General features: G+C 43.1%; 2 protein-coding genes and 1 non-coding gene across 10 annotated transcripts in view; 2 read left to right on the plus strand and 1 right to left on the minus strand.

Annotated features, from left to right (window-relative positions):
- srpk2 (SRSF protein kinase 2) overlaps positions 1-1153 on the minus strand; it is a 71102-nt gene extending 69949 nt beyond the window's left edge. For 2 of the 4 annotated variants that reach the window (XM_070972189.1, XM_070972186.1), the window contains exons 1-2: positions 1011-1153; positions 698-764 (exon numbers count right to left, since the gene is read on the minus strand). In XM_070972189.1, the coding sequence (XP_070828290.1) occupies positions 698-764; positions 1011-1026 (83 nt within the window). In that variant the 5' untranslated portion in view covers positions 1027-1153. The remainder of the gene's footprint in view (positions 1-697; positions 765-1010) is intronic. The other 2 variants (XM_070972185.1, XM_070972184.1) reach the window with 1 other exon arrangement.
- A 2004-nt stretch (positions 1154-3157) lies between these two features.
- Positions 3158-3231, plus strand: trnat-agu (transfer RNA threonine (anticodon AGU)). Its single transcript has one exon. It is a non-coding gene; the product is annotated as a tRNA-Thr (tRNA).
- A 1091-nt stretch (positions 3232-4322) lies between these two features.
- Positions 4323-12216, plus strand: pus7 (pseudouridine synthase 7). Of its 5 annotated transcripts, XM_070973149.1 has the most exons (18): positions 4323-4438; positions 4654-4736; positions 5221-5517; positions 5610-5697; positions 5847-5963; positions 6049-6193; positions 6738-6755; positions 7050-7161; positions 7285-7362; positions 7576-7704; positions 8098-8223; positions 8313-8374; positions 8469-8629; positions 8858-8984; positions 9467-9568; positions 9716-9845; positions 9978-10069; positions 11157-12216. In XM_070973149.1, the coding sequence occupies exons 3-18, from the start codon at positions 5231-5233 to the stop codon at positions 11291-11293; spliced, it is 1911 nt and encodes a 636-aa protein (XP_070829250.1). In that variant the 5' UTR covers positions 4323-4438; positions 4654-4736; positions 5221-5230; the 3' UTR covers positions 11294-12216. The 5 variants fall into 5 exon arrangements, with proteins under 5 accessions (XP_070829250.1, XP_070829254.1, XP_070829252.1 ...); XM_070973153.1 differs by lacking the exon at positions 6738-6755 and having other exon boundaries at positions 11157-11706; XM_070973151.1 differs by lacking the exon at positions 4654-4736 and having other exon boundaries at positions 4329-4438; positions 11157-11706.
- The last annotated feature ends 578 nt before the right edge of the window (positions 12217-12794 follow it).

Below are 12794 nucleotides of genomic sequence, written 5' to 3' on the forward strand. Positions count from 1 at the left end.
AGAGCCACTGCGCTGCGCACACGACAGCCCGCTGCAACCGCTCCAGCCGGGGAAAACACGCTGAATAACCCGTGCACCTCCCCTGAGAGACTGCCTATCAAAACCGCAGGTGCACACCATTAAACCATGCTCTGACAAATGCAAGAAAAGTTACATAATCAAACATCATGTGAGGGATTCTCAAATAGGCGAGGCGCTAAAAGCAGGCGTTTTACTCCTTATGCGTCTGGCACTGCCATCACTACAGCAAAAGGGCCAAGCAAAGGAGGTGTCACATCTGTCAAACCTCCTCTGGCAACTCCCCAGCCCAAAAATCAATCATAAGGCCATCAGGGCAGGAACCTACGAGAGGCTGAATGAGGTGTAACTAAAGCTGAAGAACTGTGACTGTGGATGCAAATGTTGCTGGAAACAGTCGTCAGGGAGACAAGTGGAGACCCGTGGGGAGACCATCGTCTGAGTCCTCTAATGCTAATGGAAACTTCCCACCCTGCACAGCGGCGCGTCTGCCGGATGAAAATACACGCCTTTTGCCATATGTGCGCACAGTCCATACCACCAACGCATCGGCTGCAGCGCCGGCGTCACACGGAGAGGAGCCTGCTGCCAACAAGCCGAACCCCGGCAAACAAACACCACACGTCCGCTCTCACTCTCACCACGTCGCGCAGTCATCAGCCACCGCCGACCCGCTTACCTCCGATTGTGACCCGTCCTGTCTTTCTTCCCCTTCGGCCTCCTCTTTCTGGCCTGGATGGCCATCACTGTCGGGGCGAGGTTACGTTTATCCGCGGGCATGACCGACGTCCAAGTCCGGGGAAGGGTGGAGAGGGGACGGGGAGAAAGAACAAACACATCATCAGGGTCTGAAGCTGGCTGGCACGGGTCATTTAGCGTCGTTTAGCATGCCCCGGTAGCCTATCTACGCACGCAACTTCCGCCACTTTCACACATTAAATACAACCCAAGGTGCGGCGACATCGCCAAGTTAGAGGCTGAAGGATACGCACCTTTCCTGGAGCTCATGTTTCCTCCTCTTCCCCTGGCAGCGGGAGCGGCGGCTCGACGGCAGCAGCCGGATTCTCTCTTCCTCTCGCTCTCTCAAGCACACACACACACACACACACACACACACACACACACACACACACACACACACACACACACACACACACACACACAAGTTAACCTACAACTGAAAATGACACGCGCTCCCTCTGTCGTTTGACTCGGGAGTCGCGCGCAGCCCCTGCGTGGACAAATACATATTTTTACCTAAAATGTAAAGTTTAACAGCAAAATCTGTGTCGTTGGTGGCTCTTTGGTCCAGGTATGTGTAGTGGAAGAGTACAAAATGCAAAGACTGTAACAATCGAAAAATATGTATTAAAACGTGTACATATATATCATATTTGTCACTTAACATGTGTGAAGTTTCACTTCTTCATTGTGATGGAAATTGACTGAGCACCTTCTCTCTGCAACTTTGACTTAAGTATGATTAATGTATTTGTATTTTAAACATCTTTATTGATAACGTGTTGTTAATAGTCATGCTATTAACAACACATTGCATAGTCATGCAATATTTGTTCTTAATTACCCATAAAAACCTGGGGACACTATATACTTAATGAGCATTAAAATTAGATCTTAAGTGTGAGAAATCCAGTACTAGTAATTAAATACATTTTCCCAAGTACTCTGTCCAACATAAGTACATTTTCAGGTATTTGTACTAAACTATGTTGTACTTCTATGCCATTAAACTTCACTAAACTAAATAACCAAATAATGTAAAATAACATTCTGTGTACTTTTATTTTTTTTATACTTTAGCAACATTTTGCAAATGAAACTCAAGTACTTTGACTTCAGAAAAAAAAGTATTTTTCATAAAAATACTCAATGGTAACATAAAGTAAAGTAAAGAAGATTTCTTCCATCACTGCACTTCATCTTCTTGTTTGGATGTAGCCACAGGATGAGCACTGTCAGGGGACTCATATCAGTTTTGACACTGATTAAAATGACCAAAAATGAAAAGGGTGGGGTACCCTGGTGGCCTCGGGGTTCAGCTTGCTGACCAGGAGCATGCCTGGCAGGAGACCAGACAGGGGCCTTTGCTCCATGTTACTCCCCATCTCTCTCTGCCGGTTTCCTCTCATCTTTCTACTGCTGATTCTCCCATAAAGGCATAAATTCACCAAAAATGCATTAACAATGAGCAAAATTGAGATTCTGCAGTTTAGCAGTGTATCTAATATACTCCTCCTTACACATCAACACAACATGTGACGGTACAGAAACTTGTACGCAGGCCAGGATGCTGCTTCTTTACTATTCATAGTGGTAGCTGTGTGTTTTTTGTATTGCCGTCTGCAGCCTACTCTCTGCTTTATACCATTTCATCAAGGTTTGTTAAACTTTTAACTTAGATTTTAGAGCCGTAATGCAACATTGCAGTCTCTGTTTGGACACCATTACAATTTTATCTTGTATTTCATGTTGCACAAAGGCTCCATTACTCTTGGTTAGCATGAGGAATGGCACATTTAAGTCATAAATAATGTGGAGTTATTAGTCCAGGCCCCACTGCTCCTGGTGCTGTGGTGTTTATGCAGCTCTCCCACAGACAAGGGAGAACTGGATTTACTTGAAAAATGTGTGTTTGTGGATGATAATATCTGTTAAGACCACATACAGAAAAGCTCCCTTGAAAGTCTGAAGTCCTTGCAAAATATTTCTTTTTCATATTGCTGTGACTACAAGTACAATAATGATAATCCCCAACCTTTTACATGTTTAAAAAACAAAACTTCATGTGTCAGGAAAAGAAGACATAGGCAATAAGAAGGCTTGGTTCCATTTAAGTTGTGTTTTATTCCTGTTTTTGCAATAATTAAAAAAAAAAAAAAAAAATCGTAGTAACGTTACACCAACAATACTCAGATGATATAGTAGGAGTCTCCATTCTGCACCTTACTGAGTACATTCACTTTTGAAGCTTGAATGCAGTGTTGCAGGGTATTTTTACTGTGTGATACTGCATTTCTAAATAGTTTGTCAATTCTTCCTCTGAGGACTGTTAGGGCCGCTATGAAGTCACCATAGTCGTCATCGGCTACTGAAAAACGTACCATAAACGTAATGTGGCGGCGCCGTGGCTTAGTTGGTTAAAGCGCCTGTCTAGTAAACAGGAGATCCTGGGTTCGAATCCCAGCGGTGCCTTTTCACAATGAAAGACTAATGAGTGTCTGACTGTGCAGCGTGCGGACATGCTTAAAAAGCATTTAAATCATACTGAAAACTGTGAATGCAACAGCTTATGTTTCTTGCTATTGAAGCAGCAGCCTAAAAGCGCTCTATGTATTTTCTCCAGTGGAAAGAAACCTGAGAGGTCTTTTTATCCAATGGACTGGTACCTCAGAGGGCACTTAATCATTTTTTATTACCACATAGGCATCCAAGGGGCATTTTTACTGCCTTTTTATCTTCAAGGATGGGTCACCAGGGGGCTGATCACTCAGGATTAGAAGAATGTGTTCACATCACAACACTGTAAAGTTTGCAATAACATATCAGTCCATAGCAGAACTTATACTGGTCGTCTAGTACTGCTTTGAGTATTTATACTTACCCATAATAGACACAAGCATGCAAATATCCTCTTATAAATCCACACTACTGGTGCTGTGATGCAGCAGTGTGAGAGAGGCAAAGGACAGGAAGTGGGAGATAGAATAAAATCATCTTCCTGCTACACTTTTTATTTTAGTGCTGCATGTTTGGGAAATGTCAGCCCATGACCTTAACTGTGTAGAGTATGTGCTGCAGGCAGGTGGATGCTTCCTGGTGGACCCTGGTGGAGAATCTCACACCGAGACCAGACATAACATGTCTGTCACTGGAACCAGGCTTTGAAGCATGTTGTCTTAATCCCTTTGTACTCCAGATACTACAGATATCCTACATGGACTCCATTGGTGCAGAAATAATCTACTATTCTGTTGAGTTCTATTAATGGTTATTTAATAATTACTGAAAATCTAGTGGACCAAGATAATGAAGTAGATATTGGTCCTGAGTGTAAACCCAAGAAGGGAACATTGTACTTTCTACTCCACTTTTACTTCACAGCATAGGCTGCAGTAGGTAGGCTGTCTAACCCAGAAGTCGTTGTCTTTAAATAATGTAGTTCATCTTGTATGTAGGCTATGTATCTTATTTTCCAAGATAGAAAGTCTTCGAGCCAAGCCAGCGAGACACAAGCGAGCAGACTCCATGATTGACAGATCCTTAACCAAACATTCGCAGTGGGCGGGTTCAGGATAGGATCTGTTTCCGGAACTACTCATACACATAGACAGACACATACACGTGTGAGTAAGTTGGTGTTCGACGCTCTCCGCACTATTCTGAATATCATCAGAGGCAGGTAAGTAAACGTGGAGTTTTGGCTCAAAACAGCAACGTTTTTCGAATAATTAACACCCGCGCTTCAGCTTAGCTCTGCTGCTAGCAGCGTTTGCGTTAGCCGGCGATGTTAGCTAGCGTTACAAACTTACGCGACAGTGCCAGTGCGCGAGCGGCTTTGCTAACTTTTGAGCGGTCAACAATATCATCTTTGTGTGTTTTTGTGTCTGCGTCAAGCTCGGGTCTGCTTACAAGTCTGCGAGTGTTTGGCAGCTGGAGGACGAGAAGTGTGTCCACAACTGTCTCCGGCTCCACAAACAGTGAGTCAGTAGCATCGTTTGCTAGGCCATTAATGCTCACTTTGTAGTCGTCACTCATGCAAACTCTGCAGTACAGTGTTAGAAGCTGTATTTTGACTTGACTTCATTGCAACAGTTTTTGATTACTGCATAGGATTCAAATACAGCTGTGTTAAAATGTCATTGTTGGTGCTGTGTGAAAGGAGATTTAGTTCCGATCTCACATCTCACAGCGTTAACTTCACATGGCTGCTCCAGTGATTCAGAGTTATGCAGAAGGTCAGAGTTGATCCACCTGAAGACGAGCTGTCCTGGGTTTTAGTCCCTAGTTTATTGGATTATATGGGATGGAGACCATTAAAATCACAGCTACAAAATGTTAAGTGTGACGTGACCTAATTTACATCGTGGTCCTTGGGGGATGCAGGAGTCCTTGTGACAGAGCAACATCATACTACGAACACAGTAGATATTAAATATGTTAAATATGTTCCTGTTGTCACAGCTTGGCTCTGATGGCGGAGTCAGAGCTTGTCCCCGTCCAGGTCGGAGAAAAAAGAGGCTGTACAGAGGATGACGAGGAGGACGCGCCGTCAAAGAAACCAAGAGTTGAGGACGATCACAAGAATGGAGGCCCTCCCCACCGAGACGAGGAGGACGAGCCTGAGGACGAAGCAGGTGATGGAGAGGAGGACGGTGAGACCTTTGCTGATATGATGAAGCATGGCCTCACTGAGTTGGATGTGGGCATCCTGAAGTATGTCAGCGACCATGAGGGCTTCTCAGGGATCTTGAAGGAAAGGTTCGCTCTCCACAGTCAGTCGATAGTTTATTGAGTGATTCGTGATTCAGTGTGGATTGTTTAAAAGATGACTCCTCGTGGTTTGTTCACAGATATTCAGATTTCGTCGTACATGAAATTAACAAGCAAGGCAAGATAGTGCATTTAGATGACCTGTCTATCCCTGCAGAGGCTGCAGAGGTAAGATATTGTATCGCAAGTCTCTAATTCATTATACATATTAACTTGTATGCATGCTGATGGGGAGCACATCCTGGGTTTTTACAGTGCTGGATCTGGTCAGATAATGCTTTCTAATTTTTTTTGTGTGTGTGTTTCCTCCATGTTAGGAAGTCCCAGCGGCTCCACAACCGCCAGAGGAATCTTATGTGCTGACTGAAGAGCAGACGAAGCAGCTTGGGGAGCTGCAGCTCCTTCGGAATAAAGAGGACAACGTCTCTATTGAAGTGAGTTTACACTTCCTGGATCACGTTGTGACATCACTTTCAACCCTTTTGTTTAATTTCCTTGCTCTTCTCTTAACATCTGCAGGTGGTGGATGATACAAAAGAGAAGCGTACACTCGTCCACAAAGCCATAAAGACTCAGTTTCCTGGTCTGGAGACAAAGACAGAAGAGCGGGATGGACACAAGTTCATAGTGGCCTACCATGTTGCTGGGAAGAAAGCTCTAGCAGGTATGTGGAGGGGAAGCAGAGCCAGGTGTCAGCCCTTAACTGTCTAGACAGATTTCATGAGAAATAGATTAGCTAAATGAAGGATTTATTGCATGTCCTTTTTTATGTCTATCTTCAGCTTATCTGCTGCAATGCATGTGGCTGTAGCTGAATTGTAGAGCAGTAAAACGTTTTGCATTCACCTGTGCATGTGCATGATTGAGACACCTGCATGATTCTGCTCAGATCTTAACTCATAGTGGTCTTTAAACGAGCAGCTTTTTGGTTCTGGGCTGACCTTATTATTTAGTGGAATGCTCTGATGCAGATTTGGACTTAGTGTGGTCAGAATGAGCGCTTGAAAAGACAGTAAGGAAAGCAGAGATTCAGTCTCAAGGTGCCTTGAGAAGACCAAGCACCCTTGTTGCATAAATCATGTGAATCTCACACTGCACACTCAGACCCGTGCATGAAATCTCCCCTCAACAACTCGTCCCACATTCCTTCAACATCTCTTTCTTAGTAACATTATTCTATCCTCCTTTTGCTCTTCTCTGGTGGATAGAGGTCAAAACAACTGCAGGTAAGAACCTCTTCTCCACACAGCACAGAGGAAGGGGCTAAAACCCACAAGGAGTTAGGTGTCGGTTACTAGATGTCGTTCAAATGCTTTTTGGTTTTGTAATTATATTTCAAACCTATTTCCATTCTCTCTTGCACTGCAGGGACTAAATATTGATATCAGAGTTAGCTTTACTAAAAGCCAGGGACCATGTCAAAATATAAAATCTGTTTTGCTGTAGATGGGATTGAAGTGATTTGTATTTTTTGAATATGTGACTTTCTGACAAGCCTTTTTTTTCTGTGTCCATAAAAGCTCCAAGGAAACACTTCTGGCCCAAAAACCGTGGCAGTTTCTGCCACTTTGTTTTGTACAAGGAGAACAAGGACACCATGGATGCTATCAATGTGCTATCAAAGTTCCTCAGGTCTGAATGTAGTGATCATAATGTAAAGTAACAGACACACCATATAACAGACAGTCTATTTGCCCAGTGAAATGAGATTGTTGTTCAGGACCTGCATGTGTACAATAATGCATGTCTCTCCAGGCTTAGACCCAACATGTTTTCCTACATGGGAACCAAGGACAAGAGAGCTATCACCGTGCAGGAGATTGCAGTGCTCAAGTGAGTGTGTGCTGCTTTAAGTGAATCGTGAGGTTAATCAGTGCACATTCATTTTCAAATTGTCTGTGGATGACTGTAAATAGGCGTACATGTTGCTCCCTGTGAGCGCTGAAGGTTTTTCAGCTGTCACTGAGCAGATGATCTCTGCTGTAACTCTGCTGTAACTCTTTGCACAGGATCGGTAATTAAAGAAACCTTTTCCTGTCCTCTCAGGATCACAGCAGAGAGGTTGGCTCACCTCAACAAGTGCCTCATGAACCTCAAGCTGGGAAACTTCTGCTACAAAAACCACCCGCTAAAGCTGGGGGAGCTGCAGGGAAACCACTTCACTGTGGTCATCAGGTCAGCAGATCTTGTTTATGTAGAAGTTTTACTTACCTGTTAGTACACATTATTCCCCACTCCTGTGCTTTGTTGTGGATGCTGTTTACCTGTAACCAACAAGGTGCTGTGCTTGGAGTTTTTGTGTTAATGCAGAGAGGGTCCTCGTAGGCCAGGAACTGACTACATGGTGTAAAGAACAGTTTAAGCCCAATTTGGTCATGATAGCTGATGTCTGATTTCCAAGATTGCGCAGTCGTCATCAGCGGATCTTGTTTAAATTCGATTTTCTGTATTGTGTTTTTAAATGTTTTGCTTCTAATGTCAAATTTCCTCTTGAAATTGTTGGGGTATACTGTGCCACTATACCAGTGTTATCTCATTGTTTGATTTGTTGACGTGTTTGTACATCAGGAACATCTCAGGGACAGACGAGCAGGTCCATCAGGCCTTGACATCCCTCAAACAAACAGGTTTCATTAACTACTATGGCATGCAGCGCTTTGGCACCACAGCTGTGCCGACACAACAAGTTGGCAGGTAAGGGCAGATTGTGACAGGATGGTATAAACCAGGACTGGGCAGGACGGTGAACTCAAATGTTGTTTGCTCCTTTTGTTTGGGCGCAGGGCTATCTTGAAAAACAACTGGAATGAGGTGGTGGATTTAATTCTGAAGCCTCGTCCTGGAGGTAAGAAAAGTTTTTTTTCACCGCAGTATTTTCTTCTATCTGTAAACTGGTTTAAAAAGTGTTTCAAGCCTTCCTCCTTCACTGCTTTCCTCAGCGGAGAAGGAATTCCTGGTACGCTGCAGAGAGGAGTGGGCGAAGACTCAGGACCCGGAGGCAGCCCTGAAAAAGCTGCCCAACAAACGCTGTGTGGAGGGCCAGCTGCTGCGAGGCCTGTCCATGTATGGCAAGAAGAACATCGTCACTGCTTTTGGACTGGTTGGTTTTTTGGAAATGACAGACAGGTTGACATACAGAACTTAGTAATGCAGCCAGTCAACACGCTTTTATAACCAAACTGACTGACTTGCATAGCCAGGTGTAGATGTGTGTAAATGGTATGAATTTAAAGCAGGATGCTAGTCTCCATGGATGAACATCATGTTCACAATGAGCTTATTTAAAGCTCGTCCTTTCTCTGATGAGTGTTGTTTGTCCTTTTTTCAGATCCCTCGTAACAACCGTCTGATGTACATCCACAGCTATCAGAGCGTGGTGTGGAACACCATGGTGAGCCGCAGAATCGAAGCCTTCGGCCTGAAGGCCGTGGAGGGGGACCTGGTGCTCAGAGGAAGTTAGTAATTCACCTTTTTTTCTTTTTTTTTTTTTCAGCTGGCTACTGTTAAATATTTAAGGAATAGTTTGACATTTTGAGAACAAGGCTTAGTTGCTCTCTTACATGGAAAAAAAAACACCATACATTTTTGGGTTTAATGCTTTAGGGATAAACACACATGATCGCACAAGAACTGAGCTTTGGAGGTGCTGGTAGATGGATTTTGTTACCTGTGGACAGAGCCAGGCTAGCTGCTCTTTACAGTCTTTATGCTAAGCTAAGCTAACTGTCTGCTGGATGTAGCCTCATAGTTCATATGCAGACATGCACGTGGTATCTTTTCACCAAACACTCGGCAAGAAAGCAAATGAGAGTATTTGCCAAAATGTCAAACTATCAAAGCATTTCCAGTCTCTACAGAAGAAAGAACAACTTTCCAACATATCATTTTGTATTATTTGAACACAAACCAATTTACTGATGTCGCCTCTGATGTGAAGCTGCAGCACATGTGCTGTCTGCTGAGGAAGCAGAGACATGCTCCATCCATGATGTCGTGATGCCACTTCCTGGGTTTGATGTCATCTACCCCTCTCATCACGGTAAGAAGTCGCTCTGTGTGATTTTAGAGTTTGTTTATTTGCATGTTACATTAAAAGGTGGCTGTGGTTGTGACACCAGTGGATATGAAAATAACATCAGTTGCTCTTAGCATGTGGCTACTTGTCATGCTTGTGTCTTTCTGTCAGTGGGTAAAGGCTACAGAGAGCTGCTCTCTGCTGACGGGCTCGACATCGACAACATGAGACACAAAGTGAAGGACTACTCCCTGGCTGGAGCCTACCGACGAATCATCATCAGACCCAGTGATGTCAGCTGGTTAGCAGCAAATTAAAAACTAGTTTATCATTTCTGAACATGGTGTGATACCCGCCATATTGAATTCGTCTGTAATATTGAACTTTGTCTAACCGCCTCTAATCTGGTGCGCTGTGGTCTGTCATTATGCAGGGAGGTGATTCATTATGATGACCCCAGGATCTCACTGGTGCATAGTGATTATGAGAAACTGGAGAACAAACCCGCTCCTGTCTTTAATAAAGGTAAGCTCATTTTAGGGTCGTTTTAGCCCAATACACTGTGGAGAAACTAAACACCAGCTTTCTTCTGTGATTTGGTTATGACAATTTTCTGAACCCAATTAAATATATTGGATTGGACTTTGATGTCATTGCAGCAATGCTGGATTTAATGTAGGCACAGTTGTTACATTGTTAAAACATAACAAACTGAATTCATAACTTTTGCTTTCATGTCGCTGAGCAACAAGACATTTCATCATCACCTTATAAAGCTGACATGGGAAATGTGTGAGCAAACAGTTGCTCATTTACACATGCAGAAGATACAGAGTAACGCAAGAGCTGCTCAGAATATGTTTCCACAAAGAGGGTGAAGAGAAAAACTGTGCAAAGTCTGTGCTGCAGCAGGGATCAAAGGTCACTGTGACCTCACAACACTCACTTTTGGCCATCACTCAAGAATTCTTGTGCTAATTATGACAAAAGTTCACACAAATGTCTCACGGGATAAAATGCTGAAATGATGACATTTTAAATCCAAAAGGTCAAAAGTCAGCTCCGCTGTAACATCACAATGATCGTGACAGATTGTGACCATATTTCACATTTGGTCAGATACTGAATCGGTGACACTAATCTTGGTGTCCAACTTGAAACTGTTCTGATTGTATAGATCTTCTATGCTGCAGAGTTGAAGATGTGTGTAAAGCGTCCACGTTTTACAGTCTGTAGCTTCTTTGCAGCAACGTCCATATTTGAAGCGTGGTCGTTGCACCATGTGATGAAGCTCTCCATCAGTCCTCATTTTTATACCTCCTGTTAAATTCCTTCAAAGACAAAGTTGGCGGAGGCTTACAGTCACGAGGGGGTGATTGAAATTATTTGTATGATAGATAAAAAAAGGAAACAAAACACGCAGATACAGGAGCTGGCCTGTATCACATCTGTCCATTTTCCCGTCTTGATGAATGTAGCAGAGGCTTAAAGCCACTTAGTAGTATATAAGATATATAGAGATGAGATGCACGAATGCTGCAGTGCCTAAACAAATATCAAATATAAGATGACAGGGTTTGGTTGACGCCCTTCTGATGTTTCTCACCGACAGAGGGGAAGTTTCGGGCTCTGCGGATGGAGTTCTCACTGCCTCCCTCAACCTATGCTACCATGGCCATCAGAGAGGTCCTCAAGTTGGACACGAGCATCAAGAAACAGACACAGCTCAACACCACCTGGTTCAACTGAGCCCGAAACACATTCTGGCATCAACTGGACTGCAGGCTGCAAAGCACCTGTCTACTGTGGTTACTTACTGTTGTGAGTGTTTTTAAATGTATTACTGTGTGTGAATGAGACCGATTGGGTTCTGTGTGAACCCGAAGGCATTTTCTTTGAAGTACAAAGAGCAACGTCATTCGACTTTCTTTTCTTTTTTTTAAGTGTTTTTACTTGCTGTAGAGTGTTTCTGTGCTGCAATGATTCAGCACATTTTGCCAGTGAACCTTGTTCTTTCAGGGTGTCATACACATGAATCCCTGCTGCACAGGGTACCTAGCATGCTTTGTATAGAAATGTTTTTTTTTTTTTTCTTAACCTCAAGCTGAATGTGTGGATTGAAAAAACTCTTGAAAAGAAAAATTAAAAATATCAGGAGTTTATAGTGCTGTCTATCTTTTGTCTGTTTTAAGAGCGAGTGCTGTCAATATCCTGCTGTTTTCTGGGATTTTAGACATTGTTCAATGATCCGATGAAGCCTTCTTCCACTTTTATGTCACTCAGAACAGTAAGAGCTGAAGATGTCAAGCTACGTTGCTATGTGCTAAGCTATGTGGCTAAGATCACATAAACACTGTCTCCCTCTACTGGCCATCACAGTAAAGTGACCTTCCAATTAAGGATGTAAAATGTATTTTGGGCTCTTCATCAGTCTGCTGCTGGTCAAAACAGGCTGACCATCTGGCACTGTGGCATATGCCAGCTGGCAGGATGCAGCTACCCTCTCAAACTAAATGCGCTTACAAATCACATCATTCTCCCTGGGGCTATGTCTGCCCTCCTAGTTTTGGATTATTTAACTGTTTTTTATGGTTTGATACTGACCTGCTGTACCAAAGCACAGCCAAAAAGATCTTACCAGATTCTGACGAATAATAAAAATGAACAAAGTCAAAAAAAAGGTACTGTGAGAAAGATTTATTTTCAATCCCACTTTATTTAAGCTTGATATAGAGTTCACAGTTTGAGATCCAAATGTAAACAAAAGGGTTTTCCACTAAAATTCACAACAGAGAAATGGGACCAGCTTTAACTCATAAAGCTGCACAAATAAACCCGCTGAACCCGTTATTAAGGTTTTCTATTCTGATCTGCTGGGAAACACATTCCTGACAAGTGAACTTCCAAATGAAAAGTCTGTATCTGGATATTAACAGTTTGTCCTGCATTTGTCTGTGTGTCTTTTCATAAGAGGAGCATGTAGTCGTGCTACAGTCCAGAGGTTGTGTGTGTGTGAAAATGTAAAACTGCTGGTCTAATCTGACTGTGCTGAACAAAGACCCACAGAAGCCGTCATAGCTCCCCGTCATTAAGAGAGCACGTTAACATCTGATAAAGTGAATGAGGAGTACAACCGTGTAGGCTTTGGGTTTCATGGAGAGTTTATGCACATGGAAAGCTTGTAATGCACCTTGAAGTAAACCAAATGAAGAGTTTTTTATGTAATATTATTGGAATATAGAATAATGTG

The sequence above is a fragment of the Chaetodon trifascialis genome, chromosome 10 (genome assembly GCF_039877785.1).
Source record: "Chaetodon trifascialis isolate fChaTrf1 chromosome 10, fChaTrf1.hap1, whole genome shotgun sequence".
Classification (NCBI taxonomy): domain Eukaryota; kingdom Metazoa; phylum Chordata; class Actinopteri; order Chaetodontiformes; family Chaetodontidae; genus Chaetodon; species Chaetodon trifascialis.

Excerpts from the sequence above, each read along its gene's own strand:
- pus7 (XM_070973149.1), top strand. The coding sequence starts at position 5,231 with ATGGCGGAGTCAGAGCTTGTCCCCGTCCAGGTCGGAGAAAAAAGAGGC. Across the intron at positions 8,630-8,857 it reads TCGTCACTGCTTTTGGACTG|ATCCCTCGTAACAACCGTCT; the intron begins GTTGGTTTTTTG and ends TCCTTTTTTCAG. Across the intron at positions 9,569-9,715 it reads CATCTACCCCTCTCATCACG|TGGGTAAAGGCTACAGAGAG; the intron begins GTAAGAAGTCGC and ends TCTTTCTGTCAG.